This window comes from Sinohyriopsis cumingii, chromosome 18, assembly GCF_028554795.1.
Source record: "Sinohyriopsis cumingii isolate HCF-2022 chromosome 18, ASM2855479v2, whole genome shotgun sequence".
Lineage (NCBI taxonomy): Eukaryota > Metazoa > Mollusca > Bivalvia > Unionida > Unionidae > Sinohyriopsis > Sinohyriopsis cumingii.
The window spans coordinates 84519973-84542201 of NC_142978.1; the positions used below are offsets into that span (position 1 = coordinate 84519973).

The 22229-nt window shown below is 35.7% G+C and overlaps 1 protein-coding gene across 2 annotated transcripts in view; it reads right to left on the reverse strand.

The window, feature by feature from the left end:
* Positions 1 to 22229, reverse strand: part of LOC149777193 (uncharacterized) — a 106699-nt gene that overhangs the window by 22328 nt on the left and 62142 nt on the right. For both annotated transcript variants that reach the window (XM_089941895.1, XM_089941894.1), the window contains one exon: positions 1398 to 4352. In XM_089941895.1, coding sequence (XP_089798021.1) covers positions 1398 to 4352 — 2955 coding nt within the window. The remainder of the gene's footprint in view (positions 1 to 1397; positions 4353 to 22229) is intronic.

Genomic DNA, 22229 nt, shown 5'->3' on the forward strand with positions numbered 1-22229 from the left:
AAAATGGCGCAGTATGACTAAAAAAACCACTATCCTTTGTAAGGACTATATACAAAATCAGAATGTGTGTACAACTAAACACAAATGAATATAAATGTTGATGTTAGGCCTACTTCAACAAGTTCAACTCTGCATACAGAATAAAATGCTCATTTGTGAGCAAGTGATTTGGATTTTTAACATAGCTTTAACAATTTTTCTCTCATATCACCACGATGTCTGCAGTTTATAGTGATGTCTAACACTGGGGCATCATGTTGCAGACATGTAGCATCATGTCCCACCCAGCCACATTATCCTGACACCAGGCTGACCAGTTCTAAAATGAACTTTTCAATGCTGAGCACCAAGCGAGGCAGCTGTAAATACAATTTTTATAAGTCTTTGGTATGACTTGGCCAGGGTTTGAACCCATGAGCTCCCATATCCATGGAAGATGCTCTAACCACTTCAGCTACTGGAGCGGTATTCTAATTTTATCTCTACAAAATTAAGTAAAAGGAGACCACAAACCAATCCAGAATGGATAGGGGACACAATGAAAGTCCAGAAAATTTACTTAAAAAGTCACAACAAAAATGTTTCCTTAGCACCCTAGCAAGGCAAAGCGGATAACCTAAAAGTTATGGTTGAAGAAAAAATTGTAATCGAAAATCTCAAAAGCTTTCAAGAGATCTAATTTGAAGCATGGAAAATTACTTGGACTGACTATAAATAAACTTGATATGTAACAGTAACGTATTAAAACATCCCAATTTGTACTGCATGATGTGAATCAAAAACAACTTTTTGGCAAAGTATAATTTGGATGTTCCAGGAAAAGGACAACTGCTGTGCATGTGCTGGGTTACAAGGTCAACTTCCACAACCTTCGGGACATCACCTATGGGAGGATAAATTCTCACCTTCTCAATGAGGCAATTATCAGTCTTGCAAGGGTAACAGCCTAAGCAACGGCAGAGAGCAACATTTTACTGATATTACAAGTCCACAGTTTCACCAATGATCATATTTAAGTTTGCTAAGCATTGGTACAATTTGTGGTCAGAAGAGACATAATCATGTCACAGAATGAATAGATATCCAAACTTCAGATTCACTGAAAAACATTGCATATCATAAAACCTAACTACATGGATTAAACCCATAGGGAAAAAACCCACATATGTATATATGTATGTATGTAAGTATGTGTGTGTGTATGTATATATATATATATATATATATATATATATATATACATACATACATACATACATACACACACACACACACACTGAGTATATATATGCATATCAAGCATGCCTAAACATTAGTGTTTCAGGCAAGATTGATGTACAACAAAATCATGACTGATATAGAGAAAAGATTATCTGGAAGCACTAGTCATTACTTACCTCTCTGCAAGAAGGATGCAGCATCTACAATATTGGAATTTCCCTGGACATCTCCACTTTCCAAAATATAGCCAACATGTCCACAGCAAGGGCTAGGTCTCTTGTTGGAGCTATCAGGAACAGATCCCTTGTTAACATGACACAAATTCTCTCCATACAAAACTGTAATCATCCCTTCTTTATGGCTATTACAATTTTTGCTGTCTTTAGAAGAACAAATTTCTTGATCATTTAATGGTTTGCTATTTTCTATGGAACTATTGTCAATATTAGATGTATTGTGTGTCATATTAGATGATGAATACTGACTGGGCCCTTGAGTGGAAGGCTGAACCACGCCATTTATTCCTCTAATATGAGAAATTTTACATTCTGTTTGGGGTTTGCCACTGGTTGGCATTGATGGGCCTGAACCAACTGATCGGTCAAATTGGGATATCACACTAGAACCTGAATTGGAAGAATTGGTTATTAAGGAAGGACTATTTTGAGAAACTTGTTTAACCATATTTGGAGCAGACAGACTGTCAGCTTCAACACTGATTGCAGCACTGCTTGTATTGTTTTGAATTTCATCCGAATCCTGACACACTGCCAATTCATCCTGTGCAGACTGAACTAAATCATTTTTTTCAGCACACGGCTCAAAGCCAAATGTAATGTCTAGGTTTGCTGGAATTTCAGTTACTTTTTTGTCTAAGAAAATCACAGATTTCTGTTTGAGCTTTTTATTATTAGTAGTAACAGTCTTGGTTGTGACTGTTTTAATTATCTGTTTGTGGTTATTGTTCATTTTCAGTTTATGTACACTAGGTTTCAACTCCTTGTGAAGTTCTTTTTCACAAACAGTTTGTTTCAAGTTTGTTACTGATGATGGTTTAGAATCACTAGATCCTATTGATGACTGTGATGATGATGCAGACAATGAACTATTTGATTGCACCCTAACAAAAGCATTATCATTGGCAACAGTACTATGAGTGTCAATCTGTTTGTTATCTATACTACCATCTCCCCCTGTGACTCTGTTGGAAGATTTTATTTTGCCAAGTTTACGGTCATTCTCTTCACCAATATATTTGCCAGCTTTGTCATCCTCAATTACCACAGTTTCAGAACTTCCACACCAAGTCCGACATAATGGGGAATCGGGCTCTTTTGTACCTGAGCTTTTGTTCTCTGGTTTAGAACCAACAGAATGCCTTCGTTCAGTTGGACTACCTTTCCATACTTGATATTTAGCTTCTTCCTTTCTCTCCTTGGACAGAGGTATTGGACTAGCCTGATTTGAAGTTTTATTTTCAGCAGGCCTTGATGAGGCTGCTTTAGATGCATAGGACACAAGTGGCCTTGGAAAATCTGAACAGTCTGTTTTCATTTCAGTTGCTACTGGTAGTGATTTCACTGACTCTATATCACTATCCTCAAGATGTTTGACACTGACTTCAGATGGAATAGGGACTTCACCTGTTGAATTCCTCCTCCCATCAGGAAGAGACTTTCTACGCTTGGAAGCTTTTCCAAGAGCAGGAAAAGCTGATGGACTTAGATCTCGTTTCATGTCTGTATCTGCAACTATTGGGATTGCTGTCACTGGAATTTGTTTGCGGAAACTCTTCTTGCCTCCAGAGGCATATACATGTTTCTCTTCGGAACCGATATGAGTAGAATGAAAAACTCTTTTAGACCAACTCAAATTGTTGGAATCTTTTACTTTCTTTTTCTTCTTGCCAACAACCTGAAACTCATCCTCCTGTGGAACTGGATGCAAGTTATCTATATCTGTGAAAATGAATGTATTATCCATAATATCAGAATTTACAGTGAATGGGCTGTTACCATCACCAATCCCTATGTCTTCAAACTGTGATGTGGGAGTGATGGGTTTTGTAAGGCTATCTGAACTGACAAAATCACTAGAATTGGCAGATTTTGATTTGAAATTTTTCAAATTTTTCTGTTTCACACTGTGATTAACACTTGATTCAATCTTGTCTGTTTTATCAGCCTTTCCTACTCCCTCTTCTGTCCATTTTTTATCCTCCTGATTTTTATGAACTACACCTACGTCATTACTGGCAGTGGGGGATAGGTCAGATTCAGTCTGCTTGTCCTTTTTGGAAGATATTTTATTATTATCAGGGCACTGTAAATCAATAATAGAACTTGAGATCACAAGAGACTTATTACTGCTAATATTTAGTTTTCCAATCTCATCACTATCAGTGAGTAAGCTGGCAAGCTTTTCCTTATCATAGTCTCTGATAGTTCCTCCTTGGTGATTGTCTGTCAACTTACATTCGGTTTTTGCACTGGAATTCCCCATTTCTTTAAACAGACAGTCTTTGCTTTCCCAAACTGAATGCACTTTCAACTGTGAGGTCTCAGGATCGGAGTTACCCTCCTTGATATCTATGATCCCCTTTTTCTCCTCTTCTGTAGCAGTGAATGGAATAGTTGATCTCTGCTTCTTGTCCTTGACTTTCTTATTATTTTTCTCACCTTTACTTGGAATGTCAGTAGTAGTGGTGGGTGGGTGACACTTTTTATTCTTTTTGTTTTCTACATCTTTTCCTGCTATAAAATTTACAAGTTCGTCAATATCTAAAATATTTCCCTTATAGTTATCAATGTCTTCTGATTTTTGTTCCTTTACCTTTTTCTGTTTGCGTTTCTTGTGCAGCTTTGAGGAGGATGGAGAATCCTCAAGTCCTCCTAAGTCTTTAATTTGGTGGTTATTATGTTGATAGAAATCGAAACTGTTGAGAGTCTGTGGGAAACCTCCGGCAGTTCCATAAGTGCTTTTGTTACTTGGGTTGGCACCTCTGAGCCCGATAGCAGATGACTCTCTCATTTGCCTATAAACAGGAGTCAGCGGGATGGACTCTAGAGGGTTCCCGTTTTCATCATGTGGACCACTTGAGCTATCTTTCTCATACTTTTCAGCCAGCTCATCTGAAAAATGCAACAAAAACCCTCAAGAGTTATAAACACGGAAGCATAGAAGGCCTAATCAAAGGGTTATATTATTAATTTCTCAAAGTTTTGTCCCTACTGACATGAATAATACGTCATGCAGAAAAATATACACAAATCTTTTGGGATGTTAAGGAAAGTGTCATGTTCTGGACATGAAATGAAAACTGATGCTGAACATGAGGAAATAACATGTAATTACACATACATGAATATTGTATCGAAACCACCTTGGGGTGTGTGGCCATCTAATTATAATATGTAGCTCAATTAAAATAAGTAGGCTGGTTTAAGTTTTGGCAGTTTCAGTAAATGGACTTGCACTGGGCTGGAAAACATGACATCACTTTTTCTCAAGAATGTCATTTATTAGGCTAAGTAAAAACTGTAGATGCTTAAGTTCATGTAAACTTTACCAGAGGTTAATCATATGTACATATGTATGAAAAGATATTGAGACACCAAAGTCATTTAAATGTCAGACATTAATGATTGAAATACTGTATTTAGACCGTTTAACTACTACTGCAGACCAAACTTGAATTATGAGTTTCTAAAACAATCCTTTAAGATTTATTAAAACTTCAATATATCATACATTATGCATTCTCTTCAACTGTATGAAATTATTTCAATTTAAATTTTACATTTATAACCACTACAATTGTTGTTGTTGTTGTAGGGTTTAACACCATTTTTCAGCACACGATAGGCTATACATGGCAGCCAGTATTTATGGTGGAGGAAGAACCCGGGAAAACCCTGGAAAGAACCACCAACCCACGAGAAGCTACAGGCAAGCTTTCTCCCATACCCACGTTAGCCGAATCTGAGACTCGAACCCACGCAAACAGAGGTGAGATGGCAGTGATCCATAACGTAGAGTGCTTTAAACCACTCGGGGCCCCCGCTACAATTGCAAATTTAAGGCAATTGACAACAATCTGTGTGTGTGTATATCTAGATCGAGACTGAGAGACACACAAACATATTTGACAAAGAGTAATGTTAGCTAAAAAAATCGTTGCTAAGCACACAACAATGCACTATAGAAACAAGCTGATCCAAATGGCACACCCTGTAATGTCCAATTCTGCTTTCTATTTTCATCGTATTTAACTCGATACATTCCTCAGATACAGATTGAAAATTATTTGACAATTCATCGATTACTACTTGAGTTTGACTTGTTATGGATGCTAGTGGTTCAAACTATTTCCATGATGCAAATAAAAATTATGCTTGTTTCCTGTCTGCTGACAGTACAAGATCTTTAACTAATTTAAATATTCTTCAAAATATTTTTAAGAAGACTAGTTATATACCCTGAAGATCGTGTCTGGTTAATAATTAAACTGGTCTAAAAATGTCTTCAGCAAGGGTAGTGATATATTTAAATCATCAAATTCTGCACTAACTGTCAGTGACTTTTTTGATTTGCTGGAAATTTGTATTAATGTTTGTAGTCATTACCCTGGACACAAAAGTTATGCAGGAGTCATTGAACTAATGATTTTGTGCAGGAAGACATAGACCAAGCATTGGCAACTTCTCCCAGGGCACAGGCAACATAAGTGGTGTAAATTAACAACAACAACAATAATAATAATGCTTTATTTATAGAGGGTGACTCATTAGTCAAGGACTATTCTCCCTTGAGGCCCTTGGAGAGTCAATGCACAATATATGAAGATATCAATAATTACTGTTTATTTTAACAGGTTTAGCATTAAAATACTAAATTCCATTACCTATTAGAAACACATACATGCTGATGATATCTCTTCTTAAATACTGTTATATTTTCAGTAGATTTTACATGTAGTGGAAGCTTGTTCCACAGAACTGTACCAGAGTATTGGAAGCTCTTTTTAAATTGCTCTGCTGTTGGTTTTGGTGCTAGAAGGTTTCTATCCTGTCATATATTGTGAACCATTTGAGTTCTGTAAACAATGCTTTTGTCAATCTAAAATTGTGAGTGCTGCTCGTTTCTAAGTCTATAATTCCTGTCAAGCTCAGATTTAGCAGTTTCCCCATATATCTGAACAACAATCCATTGTTGGAAGCATATGTGACTTGTAGTATAGACTGCATGTTTCCATAGGTAAATATTTCTTGATTCTGCTGAGTAGGGCAATTTTGGTTAACAGTGTTTTACTAAGTCTATCAATATGGTCATTCCATAATAAATTATTATCTATGGACACACCTACAAGCTTTTCATGTTTGACATTTTCTAATAGATGATTATTTATTGCAAGAGATAGTTCTGGGTTCCCTGACTTGTGTAGCTTTTGTGAGGTCCCCAAAATCATAAATTTTGTTTTACCATCATTAATTACCATCCTATTTTGTTGTGCCCAGTTATGGACTCTAATAAGATCTGAGTTTAATCTCATTTGGATAACTTCAGCATCAGAACTAGATGTATACAAAGTTGCATTGTCTGCAAACAAATCTGTTTGTGGATTCATTATTTAATGGTAGATCATTGATATAGATAAGGAAGAGGAGAGGGCCTAGAAATGAGCCTTGAGGGACCCCTGAATAAATCGTCTGAGTTTGAGAGCTAATAATGCCAATGCTTACTTGTTGAGACGTTTGGTTTAGGTATGATCTAAACCAGTTAAAGATGGATTGTCAAACCTGTAACAGTTCAATGTTTGCTGCAGACTTTCATGATCAACAAGATCAAAGGCTTTCTTGAAGTCAAAGAAAACAATCCCAGTCAAATGTCCATTAACCATTTCTTTCAGCCAAAGATCAATTAATTTGCTAAGTTATGTTTGGCACAAGTGTTATTTTCTAAATCCTGATAGTGCTTTATGAAATAGAGAGTATGTTTCACAAATAATTTTGACAATGCAGGTAGAACTGATATTGGTCTGTAATTCCTGGATCCTCCTTTTCTCCTTATTTAAAAATAGGTGTAACCTTTTGCACATTTCAGTGTTTCTGAAAAAATTATCACTCATTATATGATGTGCGTTAAAGACTTTGTTATTGCTGGTGCAGCAATTTTAAGAATGTGTGAACCAATACCATCCAATCCAGAGGATTTATTAATATTCACCTTAATTAGCATATCAAAAACATCAGCTTCCCTAACATTAGCTACTGAAAAATATTTATCATCAGGAATTTTAGCTCTTATAAATGATAGAAGAACATTAATTTTAAGTGGGTTGCTTGTCTGGTTCTGAATACTGTTACTGGAGATGCTTATGAAGAAATTGTTGAATATTTCCACAATGTCTTGTACAGATGTTGCTATATAAAACCAGGCCTGCTGGTCCTATTTGCCCATCCATGTTGGAGGCAGACAGTAGACATATTTTTATTAAAAGCCTGAATTTGATTACATAACAGGAAATGTTAGCTAGACTACAAACAATAATATAACAATTTACTTCAAGAATCTGACAAGCTTAACAAATATGCACTTTTGTTTCATTTTTACCTTTTATTTTGCTAAAACTGCCAACCATCCCATTTACTATTATTTTTAAGGACATATGAAATTATCTGCAATTCACTTTCCACCATGTGATACTGTAAATCTACAAGAAGAATTATAATACAGATGTAGAAAGACAACTGAATTTTACAGCATTCTTTAATGAAGATAACTTATGGAAAAAATATGTGTATGACTGTGTGTGTGTGTGATTTGGATTTTTAACGTAGCTTTAACAAATTTTCAGTCATACTGCTACCATGTCTGCAGTGTGGCAGTTTACAGTGATGTCCAGCACTGGGCATCATGCTGCTGACATGTAGCACGATATCCCAACAAGTCACTTTATCCTGACAGCGGGCCATCCAATCCTAACACTAACCTCTAACGAGGCAGCTGTTAGTAACATTTTTATAAGTCTTTGGTATGACTGAGCCGTGGTTCAAACCTGCAACCTCTTGCATTCGAGAAGGACTCTCTAATCACTCTGCTGCTGAAGCAGTCTATGGAAAAGCATATTGAAAAAAAAATAATTGACAAATCCACAAGATATATGCCATGTACTGCTCTCTCTAAGTTTTTGCCAGATGTGTCCAGTAAAATTACAGGTTTTGATTAGTAGATACTCAAGCAACCTTACACCAGTCAAGGTAGTTCTAAGATATCATTATATCAATATTAGAATGTTTTCCAATAAACAGATGTTGCCAACCAAGCTTGTGACTGTGTACATTTACACAATGTTTCTTGGTTGGGCAAACAACAGGTGTCAGATATCAAAGCTGGTCATCATGTTTTCCCCCAACTGTTTCAACTCCATACCCTGAAAACAGCACAATTGCCTGTGAAAACTCCTCTCCTGTATTTGCTAAACACCATTAAACTGAAACTTTGTCCAGGGGTCAGTAAAATGGGCATCACATCAGACCTGTGCATCATGTGGTTAGAGTCATGTTGTGTTCTTACCTATGGAACAAGATATAAAAAGCCTTGACCCAAATTAACAACAAACTTTCATTATCATCCTCCAGGAGTTGTCTGGGAACCTGATAAAATAAAACTTCATCTTATTTCACTAGAAATGCTACTTAATTAGGTGTTTTGTATTTTAAAGGCAAGCTTGCATGTTGTCAGTTAATAATAAATTTGTAAGAACAGTAAAAGTGGAATAAACCTGTATGGCGCTTGTACTGAAATCTACATGTGCTAAAAATAGACAATAATGCCACTTTGCTCGGCTGCCACAATATTACTTTCCATTTATGATAAGTAGCAATATGATTTTGAAGGTGGCTGCCAAAGTGGTTAACACTGAATAACAGATCAGTATCAGTCTCATTTAGAAATGACTAAGCATATAAAGCGTTAAGAAGTCTTCTGGTGAAACTGCAACATTTATTACTTTCCACGCAGGAGGAGCTGGAGCAAGATTTTTCAAGATGGATGCTGTGGTGGCTAATCTAGAGGTCTCAGCAGCACCAATTGAATTTAGGGTCAACATGATATCTAAACAAAGCCTTCTGGTGAAAATCCAGTGCCGATATGACCTTACGTTCTGGAGGAGTAGCAGTAACAAGATTTTTTTCAAGATGGATGCCATGGTGCCACATCAGACATCAGATCAACACAATTTTCATTTAGGACTAACTAGAAATCATAAAATGTTTTTCAGTGAGAACCAAATATTAATGTGATGTTCTTTTCAGGAGGAGTAGTGATAAGATTTTCGAGATGTATGTCATCTTTTACAACAGAATGGAATCATGATCACCTAAAACAAACTAGACATCATGATTAATCTTTGGTGAAAACCCCATGAGAATATGATAGTCCATTAAAATGGAGTTAAGATGGTCAAAGCAACCACCATGGTGGCCATATTGGAATTCAGTTTAGCACCATTCTCATTTAGGCCAGCTAGTCATTTGATGAAAAGTCAAAATAATCCATTCAGGAATAGTAATAACATGATTTGTTTAAATGGCAACCATATTGAATATCAAACCTGACCCAATTTCTTTTGGGGGTGAGTGGGCCAAATCTGCATCACAAGAAGTCTTGTGGGGTTTAACGCCATTTTTCAGCACAAGATAGGCTATGTATGCAGCCAGTATTAATGGTGGAGGAAGAACCCGGGAAAACCCCAGGAAGAACCACCGACCCACGAGAAGCTACTGGCAAGCTTTCTCACATACCCACATTGGGAGAATCCTAGACTCGAACCCACGCAGACAGAGGTGAGATGGCAGTGATCCGTAATGGACAGCGCTTTAGACCACTCGGCCACTCTGGGCCCCGAGGAGTAGCTATACAAGATTTTAATGATGGCCTTACCTGATGTCAGATTGGCACAATTTTCATCCAGGACCAACTAGACATCATAAGAAATTTTTCAGTGAAAACCCAATGTTGATATAAGCATCCATTTAGGCGCATTAGTAATAAGGGTTTCAAAATGGCTGCCATGATGGATATACTGGATATACAAGGGGAATAATTTTCAGTCCAAAACAACAAAACCTATGGTTGAATGAGTTTGTACCATCTGGTGTTGAAACTCCTTGTAGTTCAAGAGTAACAGTAATAATAAATGTGCCCTAATGTATGCCAGAAGAAATGTTATCACATATATGCATTTCAGGTCTATGCCTTATTGATGTTTCAGCTTACTTCTTCCATTGCTGACAAATCTAATGTTCATTTTATTTTCCTAGTCCAAAGAGAGCTTATATCTTTCTTCAGTTCAGGAAATGATGTGTTAGAACTTAAAAAGGTGGATGAGCTGGCTTTTCCATGATGCCTCCTGTGTGTGATACTGAGCCAGAAATGGACAATTTTTATATATATAAAAAAACCAACACTGCATTTCATTCATGGTTCCTATGCATTCCATTTGTGTTCTTTTTGCATTCTGTTAGCAATTCATTCACATCAGCATCTCATCTTCTGTCATCTCATTTTTATTTATCGTCTCCAAAATCCACAAAGTTTATTGCTTTCATCATTTGTTTTATTTAATTTTCATCAGAATGGAATGAAAGTGCATTTACCAAAAGATGGGTTTTCCAATTAGCAGGTATTAGAGGAAGAACTATAACCATTGTATCTCTTTCTCCTAAATGTGCTTTTTTGAAACAGCAACGGCATAAAATGCAAAAGACAGCACTGACTTTAATGCAACTTAACGTCAACAGATGAAAAACTATTGTAATGTATATACCAGCTTTTAAGTCAAGTCAAACTGCAACCAAAGATCATGATCTGCCGTAGCATAATGCACCTGCAGATCAGGGTCTATGTTGTTTTCCTAACAAACTGCACAGATCTGACAGGATTATGCAACAGCAGATCTAGGTTACTGAGTTTGCAGTCTGACTCACAAGCATGAGGTATTTCTCATTTCATTTCATTCATAAAAGTTTATACTTGTACAATCATCAGTAATGTTTGGATTTCATGTTATTGTTGATTTTTTTTAATTTTATGTAACAGTGTAATGACAGAATGTATGAAAAATTCTAAGCATAAAGAACCTGATTGGGGATAATCATGCAAAAGGCTTTCTTGACTGGAAATTTAGTAAAAGATTGAAATTTGATTAAAAACCACTCTTGAAACAGGCTTCAAAGACAGATGCGAACCAAAACAGATAAAGGTGAGATGTCTATGATCTGTAACAGCAAGCACCTTAGACCACTCAGCCACCTGGGACCCCGTCAAGTTTTGTAAATGTTATTCTAGTCTATTAATAGTATTCCCAGGCATCTCAGTTATTGCATGTGTAAGTAATTACAATAAGTTTTTGAGTAGACAATACAGTGTGCTGATTGATGTAGGACCACTTGGCCACCCAGGGCTCCCATTGCCAAAAACAAATCCTACTGGAACTACGGACCTTAAAGTCAAATACCAGGCAGGTTCCACTTTTCATATGAAACTAAAATTGGAAAACGACATAAAAAGTTATGTTTCAATTTTAAAATCAAATCCTTTTAATGTTATTTTCATGAATACAACTTAATAACAATGTAGGGCAAATTGTCAACAAAAGCATTAGTAAAAATATGTACTGCTGAAAGTCTAAATGAAAATGAATTTGTTCAGCATACCCATGACATAATTATGAACTGCTTTAAATGATGTAAAACAATATTGGCTGAAACTGTAAAATCTTCTCTTTACATATCACAAATAACTGATTTATGGTCTGACCATTTAATCTGGGGGATGGGGTCCCTGGGATTTTTTGATATTTCGTCTCAAGATATGTTTTTAAGGCCAAAAAAATGGATAGAATTAATTAAGAGTTTTTAAAAAAATATATAAATCAGAGCAAGCTATTTTTTTTGAATTTCTTTTGGGAGCCATATTTTTTACCCACCCACCCCAAATTAAAGTCAATAAAAAGATTTTTGTGCAAATGCCTGGTGTGTAAATGTTCAATTTCTATTTCCTTGTAAACACACAGTTGGCTTGCATAATGTACAAAACAGAATTTAACACAACAATAGTTTACGTGAAACACCTATTTCGTTTATCTCTATCATGTAGCACCACTAAGTGCAACAGATGTACGAATTGATACATGTACAAGACAGTGAGTTCTATTGTACATGAAATAGGGGAGCAGCATGGGGAATTAGAATGACGTCAAGTACACATTTTCATGCATCAGTGATAGTAATATAAAAATTAACTCCATCTTTTTCCCCACTGTTTTGTTTTTGTTTTGTTTTTGTGTTGATATAAATACCTATATCACTGCAATTGTGTCTTTAATCTTAGTATTGATTCCACACAAAAAAACCAATGTGGGAAAGATGTATATAACCTACAAAGTGCCTCATCATAGGTGTGGAATCCCAAGCATGATCTAACACATTATGTTCAGCCAGCTTTCTCCGTTAGTTTTGATATCATGTACTCACACTTGGATCCCGCTTTTCCTTTCTCTCCTCTATCAATCTTAAGTTTAAATGGTGTCTTTGCGGCGTGTCAACTAAAGCGCAAACATACGTATCTAACCCTTCAAAACGAATCGGTAAGCGTGGAAATGCGATATGATCTCGAGCGACAGTCACTGTGCTGCCCCTAAATGCTACATATACTTGCAGAAATTTGTTTAACGGTGCATAAGATAAATAAGATATACTCTCAACAGTTTACAAAATGGATATATGTAACAAAATCTTTCATCAAGGCAGAATATTATGCTCAAGTAATATTTTATACCGGACCAAAACTGACCTTTCCTAACCGCCACACCCCCTTCTCGTGTCTACTACGTAAGAGTTGTTTTTATTACACTTAATAGACTACCCTGTACAAACAACTCTTGCCCCGACTAATTCACATTATTTACTACCTTAAAACAGAATCACACGGGCTAATTTGAGCATCCTATGCTAACTTCATAAATAACCTTTGGACTATATATCTCATGTATAAACACAACTTCTATACACAGAGGAAGAAAACATGAAGACAGCCGGACTCGCAGGCAAGACGGTATTGCAAAAATATGACACTGTAGAGTAAGCATTCGCTACTCGGCATTAGCAGATTAAATATATACGAGAAACCTACCTTTATCTTCAGACAGCTTCCTGATGGGTTGCATACAGCACCCAAGCTGGGCTATTGGAACAAAAAATGTCACAGACAGGCAGCCAGAACAGTAAAGGCTAAAACACCTTCCACCAACTGATGGTATAAACACATCGTCTAAACTGCTCACTCTATATTTGGAATGGGCAGATATCGAGTCATGTGACTCAGTGTCATTGGCGTGTTCTTATTGACTTAAGCTGCTAAGAGAGGCAACCCTCGCAGACTATTGCAAGGATTCCTTAATTGAGGGAGAAAAGAGTTGTCTTTAATTTTATCCAGGCGGGGCACTGATTTGGTCCTGTTTGTTAATCCATCAATTTGTCAGTACACGGCAATCACCAAAAGAAAAAAAAAAAAAAAAAAAAAATTTTTTTACTGGACAAGGGATATTGTTTAACTTAGAAAATGTTGTGCGAGATAAACTATTTCGAGTCCATCTATGCTATGACAAGATCATATTGGCAATCTACCCAGAAAGACGTCCAAGCAGTTACTACGACAAATCAAAGAATACCTATAAATGTGGATCACTGAATGATGTTTTATAAAAGTTACATTTCACTTCTTCTTGACTATACTGCAACAAAACACGTGGTAAGGTTTTCAAAACACCGTTAAAGTGTAAAGACTTCAAGAACATACCAACAGAATTATCCTTGACAATGTTATTAATGTCTACTAATGTACGAATGATCTGAAAGTCATAACTATATAAGATTTAAGCTGCTCAATGTTCATTGAGCAACTAAATAAATTATACGTTAGGAAAGTACCAGTATTACTAATACAAATCATACTTACTGACCATTAATATGCTCTCTGTCATCAAACAACTTTCTTGTCCCTAAACTCAAAAGTGAATAGTATAAAAACAAAATTTCTGGTCTAATGATTTGTAATTGTCTAAAGATATTCAAGAAAGGGTGTACAAAATACGGACCGCGGGCAAGATCAGTCGGCGGCCTGGTTTTATCCGTAAAATTACATCATAGTGTGTGGCTTTCAAAATCACTTATCTTGCCCACACCCTCGAAGAAGTTACCCATGCCTGTGTTAAAGCATCATCCGTGCCTTTCTTTCATTACAGATGTCTGCAGTGAATGTAATCCAGATGATTATCAGAACCAGCTTATGGCAAACTTCACTGTATATTTTGTACACGTACAGGCAGGCATGCATTATATCAAAGACTCTCTGGATGTTTACCTCTTTGTGAGTGTACTAGGTATGTGTGTCGTGGAAAGCAAAAAGTTCACAATCGTGCAAGTTTCTGCACACTCATTTGTAATACATTATTTTGTATGATACTTATTTCCCGGCTACATTTAATATATTTCAATGTACTTTACGTATATAATCGAGGGTCAATAAGGGAGACTATTTCTGCACCATGTCACATTTATAATATAAAGACTTTGTTATTATTATTATCTACGCGCAATCTTAATGGACCGGTCCAATGTTTCTCACTACCTGCCTTCCCACCTTAAACAGATGTTGACAGCCTGTGTATTAGATGATGGGACTGTTACTATTTATCCAAGCAATGTACCAAAGTGTGTGAAATTAAAGGTAATTACAAAAGTGATTACTTAAATATTACATGGGGTTTGCCACATGATTCTATTTATGCTCAATCACATTGAACGTATGAATTACATTTATTTTACTAAGAAAACTAGACTATAATTACTGTCTCATTTATTTTCAGGGGTTCAATTTTCGTTTTTTTCCACAATAAAAGAAGACATTTTATTGGGTACTTAAATTCGTGGTTTTGCCCGTTAAAGGTTGCACATTAGTATAACTTATTTTCGTGGTGTAACCTCAACAAATCCCCCTCACAAAGAGAATACAAAGAATAAAACAAAACTGACCACGTAAAGGGTGGTCACTTTAATGTATAAAACAATATTGTCACATGCGTTAACACAGGTTCAAGACACGACACGTTTAATACTTACACCCCGTTTTTGTCCCAGTGAATAACATCAATGAACGCCGACGCAGCCAACAACACTAAAACAATATTACCACCTCTGATCAGCACAAATTAAACACGTCAAGATGAATCACGTCTGATTGCTCAACATCATTGGAATCCGACGCCACTAATGTGCGAAAGTGCCATATAAATTGAAAGACAGTGGAATCGCTGTTTAATCCAGCCTATTGTAGAAACAACTTCAAGCAATCTACTTGAAAATGAATGAAGAGGAATTAAAATCGCACTTCAACTACTTTCATGCTAAACTGGCAATGGTGGCCATTTTGGAAAAGAAAGACAATAAATGAAAGACTAAACATACATGTCAGTGGTTTTGAGAAAGCAGCACTTGGTTAATTCTGCAATTTGGGGATTATTCACCTAACACGCAATTTGGGGAATATTTACCTAATAAACGTGTGTAGACAAGAGACTTGATTGACAAGATGCTGATACAATGGCCGTGTCCGAAAACGTGTGAAGTGTTAGCTTAAATACTCAGCTGTGAATAGTATATATACATAGTGTTTCAGTGGTAATAATGCTTCAAGCAACAGTTCCAGTAGTTTATTGTTCTTTTGGATAAAAAATGTACGGATAAAATGAAATGTTATTTCGGGAGAATTTTATTTTTCAACAACAGCTGTATTCAAACAAAGGATCAATCAAGTTCCACTGTAAAGAAATTAAAAAGCAAGGAGTTTCCATTTCAACCTGCAATTACATACATGTATTTCAATTCCAATTGTCAGCGTCGACATCAAATCATTTGCACTAATTTGAAAAACCATCACTAGCATTCTCTGAGTTGTGAAATAAATGTTTAAATATCGAGATATTTCTTTGTTATGAAGTTTATTTATTATTATTTTTTTGTATACCACTGGTGCTTTTATATACTCTATTCAAAACAAATTGATAACGACCAGTTTTTGTTTGCTTGGGGACCGGCCAGGTTTGGATTTTGCGTTTCTATTTATAGATGACTGTAAGTTATGTCATCTAACCCACAGGGGCTAGTATCGTTGCTAACAATTGACATGTCATACATGTACTATATAATAACTATATAGTACATGTATGACAGGTCAATTGTAAGCAACGTATGACAGGTCAATTGTAAGCAACGATACGAGCCCCTGTGATATAACCATGCTGAAATTGATGGCTTTCACTCACCCCAAGCCACGAAAACTAAACTTTTTATGGGATGCATGGAAACAACGAACTATTTACTTTATAAATGAGCTATGAACCAAAGATCTTAATTGTGTGTGGATTAAGTTAGTGACCGACAATGACGATATTGGAATGAGATTACATTATAGTTTGTTCCACGCAGCAAAACTGAACCCTATTCTTTAGCATGTAGAAAATTGTAGCAAAAATTGGTAACTAAAACCTTGATATATCATTCGTTTCATCATTTAAAATGGAGAACAGTACAAGAAAGTTTTAACCCAACATCATTAAACTCTCAAACTGTAATAAAAGTAATATATTTTGTTAAATTTTCTATTCAACAACATTCTCAGTACACTGTAAATAACAATATTCAATAATGCCTACTGGTGGCACTTTAATAAATAAATAAGTTTTGTCAAGTGAAATTCACATTTTATTTCCATCTTTTAATTCATTTTCAATGTAACATCATAAATGCAACATGCCCTTTTTGTATTCCAATGTGAAAAAAATCAATATACTGTCAAAACTAGATCTGCAATAGTTTCTTTGAGATCTAATTAACTCACTAACCCCTAGAGATTTTTGTCATTTTCACCTGAAATGGGAGTAGGAAACACATTTTGGGGGCTATTTCTGGCATAGTGCACATAAACAAAATAATAATAATAATAATAACAAAAATAATAACAATAATCATTACCATCATAAAGGTAATGATATTCATTAAATGGTATTTGTTCAAAAATAAATTTTAAAAAGTGAACCTGCATACAACAGTCAGTTTTGCCTTTTTCCATGGGTGGTCGCTATTGACAAGTTTGACTGTACATGGACAAAATTAGCCCCTTATCCCTCCCCCCAGGCAGTATGTGTTAAGAAACCCACTACAAATTGCTGCCTAGGATTTAGGAAGAAAGAATGGTTGATATGAAAAGAGGGTTGTACTTGGGTACATTCTTTATACCGTGTGGAGCTTAAAATGGGGTAGTACAATATTTTACCTTTTCCTTGTAAAGGTGAACTAAATATAAGTTTCACATGAAATCACCTGAAGGAAAGTTACGGTCATATACTACTTAAGAATATATCTTATATTATTAAATATATTATAAAGTTCTGAAGAAAAGATCATTCTGAACATGTTAAATATTATTAATATTACAACCTATATTGAAAGTTGACAAAGCATTTTGATCTGTATTCCATATGTGCACAAGGAGTTACAAAATATATGCCATTGGGTGACAGGTGTCGTAGTGTGCTATATTAAATTAAAGAACCGTTGGCCAGTAGAGACTGGAGGGGTCAGTACTTCGTATTTTAAGTGAAATAGCTAAGACTTAAAATCATATGGTTATACCAAGTTGAATCCCTCCATTTGGTCAGGCTCCCTTAGTTTGTACAGCTGCTATGGAAAACACACAGAACTTGTAAGAAATATAAAATTTCACCACCTTCCCTCAGCTGACCTTGCAACAACAAAAAAAACTTCATTTCCAGCTAGATGTCTATCAGTGAATCAAGAATGTCAATACTAAACTTGAAATACAAGAAAGATATAAAGGATCAGTTTAGTCAGGCAAGTTGGACTTGCAGCCTGGAGTCATGACAGCTCATTCTGGTCTTGACAGAAAGGTCTGGCTCAAGTGTTCAGTTCATTTCAGGAAATGTAATGACCATGACTAAAGTCTGAGTTGTATGAAGCCAATATGTTAAAGTTTTAAAACCTTAGGCATGGTGATATTTTATAGACTATAATGTATCAGTGATATTTTTAATTTGTTATGGAAACCATGAGGTGGACAATGATGTCCTGGAGCAATGTCTGTAAATGTAAATGTTATGAATTAAAATAGTTTTGTAACCTACAGTGTTTCCACAGTGCATGCATTGGGTTTTTTTGGGGGGGATCTCCCCCACCCCCGCCCCATATCAGAAAAATAAAGGGAGAGCAGAAAATGAAGGGTGAGGAGAAAACAGCCACAGTTCATTTTACCGAACACTTCAATATCCATCCCTCTTTCTTGCTCCACTTCATTAGAGCTCTACTGAAAACAAACTCTTTTGGAGATGATGCCTCTAGTTATAAGCACTAATCTATTTATCATGTTTTCCAAGCTTAATGTGTGCCTTGTCTGTGTATGAATATTGTTCTGTTCTGAGAATCCCTTCACAGTCTGCTGTCTGAAGGGGCATATGCGTAACTAGCTTAGCCAACCTGAACATGTTGGGAAAACTGCTCTTTTGGGGAATTCAATTTTCTATTGATCATATTCTTAAGATACTTCTGTTCCGAAATAAGACTTGTCGCTAACATAACCTCTGTCAAAGTTTCACTTTTTAAACAGTGCTTTGGTGACACTTGTGCCAGTTTTCTTGTCTGCTCTATAATGCTATATTAGGGTTTCATGTCCATAAATGCTTGTGTCCTGTTTAAGACAGATATTTTGATCAAATAAATATTTTTACTATTTCATTTTGTTTTAGATTTTTATCTACTCAGTTCATCTTAAACCTTTTAGGGCAATATAGTTTTGTAGCACAATATCCAGCAGGGCTAAATTCTGTAAGAAGAGATGAAAATTGCAATCTATTTTAAAATTGTATTTCAAATAAGGCTTGGTATTCTGCCTTTTCTACATTTAATTTTCCAATACTGCTGAAAGAAAGCTTGACCTGCATGCTGTCTGTTTTTCTCCAACCAGCATGTACATGTGACTTAAGTTCAACGTCATTTTCAGGTTCAAAATCACTCAACAGCATCTTCATAACATTTTCCAAGTTCCAATAATCTGATATAGTTCACAACTTTAAATCATTGTTATCATCATCAGCCAGTATTTGCCAAATGAAATCATCATCTGAACATTAACCATGTTGGGAATCAGCCATTTTGATGTTCTAGGTAGCCTGCATTGAAATATGTTTGAAACAGAGTAACATTGCCTTTACCATGTAAATTTGCAATTTATTTACTTTTCTTTAGAAAATAAGTTTGGTTCTTTGTTTTATTTCTCACCTTAAACCAGAGTATTCGATACTTCTTTCTTAACAACAGTACACAATGTTTCATTAATTCAATATGGCATTTTTTAAAGGTAATCAGTGCTGGCTATAGCTTTGATATGCTATCTTGGGCACTGAGATATATTTTAGAGGAGTCATGATAATTCAAGTAAGTATCCACACTTGACCTGAATGTTCACACTAAATTGTGTTTTTGATCTTAAAATGCCAGGAATGATGACAGACCAGAACATATAGCAATTTTAGGACAATGACTTGATGCTATGACTGAACTCCATCAGGAAGGCAACTCTTAAAACAGCCCTTCTAAGTGCCAACTATAAAACTGAAAAATATACTTTCAACATGGCCACCTCTTTCATTGTTTATATCTGTAAAAAAAAGTACTGGTCATGACTGGGTGATGCAGAAAAACAGCCAAGCACTGTAAACAATTAAAGTGTTGTGTATCAAATGATCAGTGCACAATACAAAAATGGCACATTATTGTGTACTGTGAATACGGAGCAAAATACAGTCAAACCCGGTTATCTCGATTACGTCGGGGGTGTAAAAAAATCGTCGACATAACCGGGTCCCGAGATATCCGGGTTCATAAAAACCGGTAATTTTAAAAATGTCCTTGAGCATTACTCCTGTCTCTTGCTGGTGTTTACTGGAATCCCCTCCCACTGCATGTTACAATAAAATTAACAAAACGCTTAATTGATAATAAAATGAAATGAACTAACCTGGTGTTGTTATCATTTATTCCTTTTTTATCATCATAAGTAATTTATTAAAGAAAAAATATATCTATGAACTCCTTATATCACATGTAGCGTATGCATCCATTACTGTAGTGTGCATCACTTATGTCAGATAACACACGACGCATTTTTATAATTGATGTGAATATTGAAAAACAAATCATGTTTGGTTGTACTCAGAGGTTTGAATATGTTATCAGATTGAAAAATGGATCAAAGAAAATCACAAACGAGAGAGTGAGAGAGAAACATCCACCGATTGCTTTCAGGCACCCGCCATTCACGCATAACGCGGTGTTAGGTGCAAAATAACCAAGATTGTATTATATCCAGGTTAATATATGACAGTAATCCAATCGGTGACAACGAAGCAGATACAATCATGCAAGCAAGATGATGATGATGATGATCAGCCTATCACTATCCCAAGCTACAGTGAAATGGCTGAATGCATTAAAAAAATGAAATTGTTTGTGGCAAGTGTCGACGGTGCCGAGCATATGTATGAAAACGTAAGTGCTTTTGAATCGTTCGTTACAGATCAGCACCGGAGTAAACAAAAGCAGACTGATATTACTTCATATTTTCTACAAATCGATCGCTTTTGCTGACTATTTCTTGTACAATTTCTGTGAGATTGACGTTAAAAAGTTGCATTTCGTCGAATTAAGCGGGTCCACATGTTACTTCGGACCGAAACTTATGCCCGACATAACCGGGTTATCGACTTAACAGAGGTCGAGATAAGCGGGTAAAAAATAGCATAACAAAGAAGAATTTTTTCGGAACCGGACCAAAACGCTCGACATAAGCGGGTTGTCGAGATAACCGAGGTCGAGATAAGTGGGTTTGACTGTAATCCAGATTCGAAACTCTATATCACATGCACATTATGTGGCAGAACCAACTATTTCTCCTGTGTTGAACATTAGGGTGCGTGTTATACATCACTGCAGTTTATGCACACCAAAATACGATACTAGCTCTGATTAACTTTTAAGCAAGAAAACTTCTCATAATCTCATTCACCTCATATAAGACTTTCAAGAGCAGTGTAGTAGCGCCTTTCTGATGTCACTGCGCTATGGGGAATTAGTCACAAGCAAGAGGGTTTCTTCTTTTTCTACCTTTAATGATGTATGTTGCCCCTAGTTCTTCATGCTGACTCCCTGCACTATGTTTGACCTGGTTATTTAAACAATCCTAGCGGACTTCAGAGAAAACATTCCCTGAAGACCTGTTCTAAACTAATATTCTGGTCTGATTGTGTTAGGTGCAGACCCTTTATCTAACTCTAATCTACATATCAAAATGCACAGAATCTAAATTTTGTAATCCAAAATAAAGCCATATATGTACTCTCCATACACACTCTTTTCCCACTGATGCTGTGTGTTAGAATTTACAAAAATATTATTTTGAATATGAAATTACTTGTAAACTTTATCCTTTTGAGCAAATTACTTCAAAATTAAACTATAACTACTCAACTCTATTTTAAGCACTTTATACCTACTAAAAGAGATTCAAATTTCCGTTCAAATGGTCACTAATTTTAATGTTTAAGCATTAAGGCAAACTTGCTATAACTGATTTTAATTAGCTTTACAAACACATCTTCCAACTGTCCTACTGACTCCTTTGTTTCAATTTCTCTGGACTGTAACTTGACACCATAGCATTTGAATAGCTGCTGGTAACCTTGTATTGACCCCAAATCTCTGCCTCTAAATCTGACAGTGACTGTAGAGTTACTCTATCATAGACATACTGTTATTAAATTTATGTAGAGAATTTAGAAAATTTATACACAAACATATCTTTCCTTCTAAAACTAA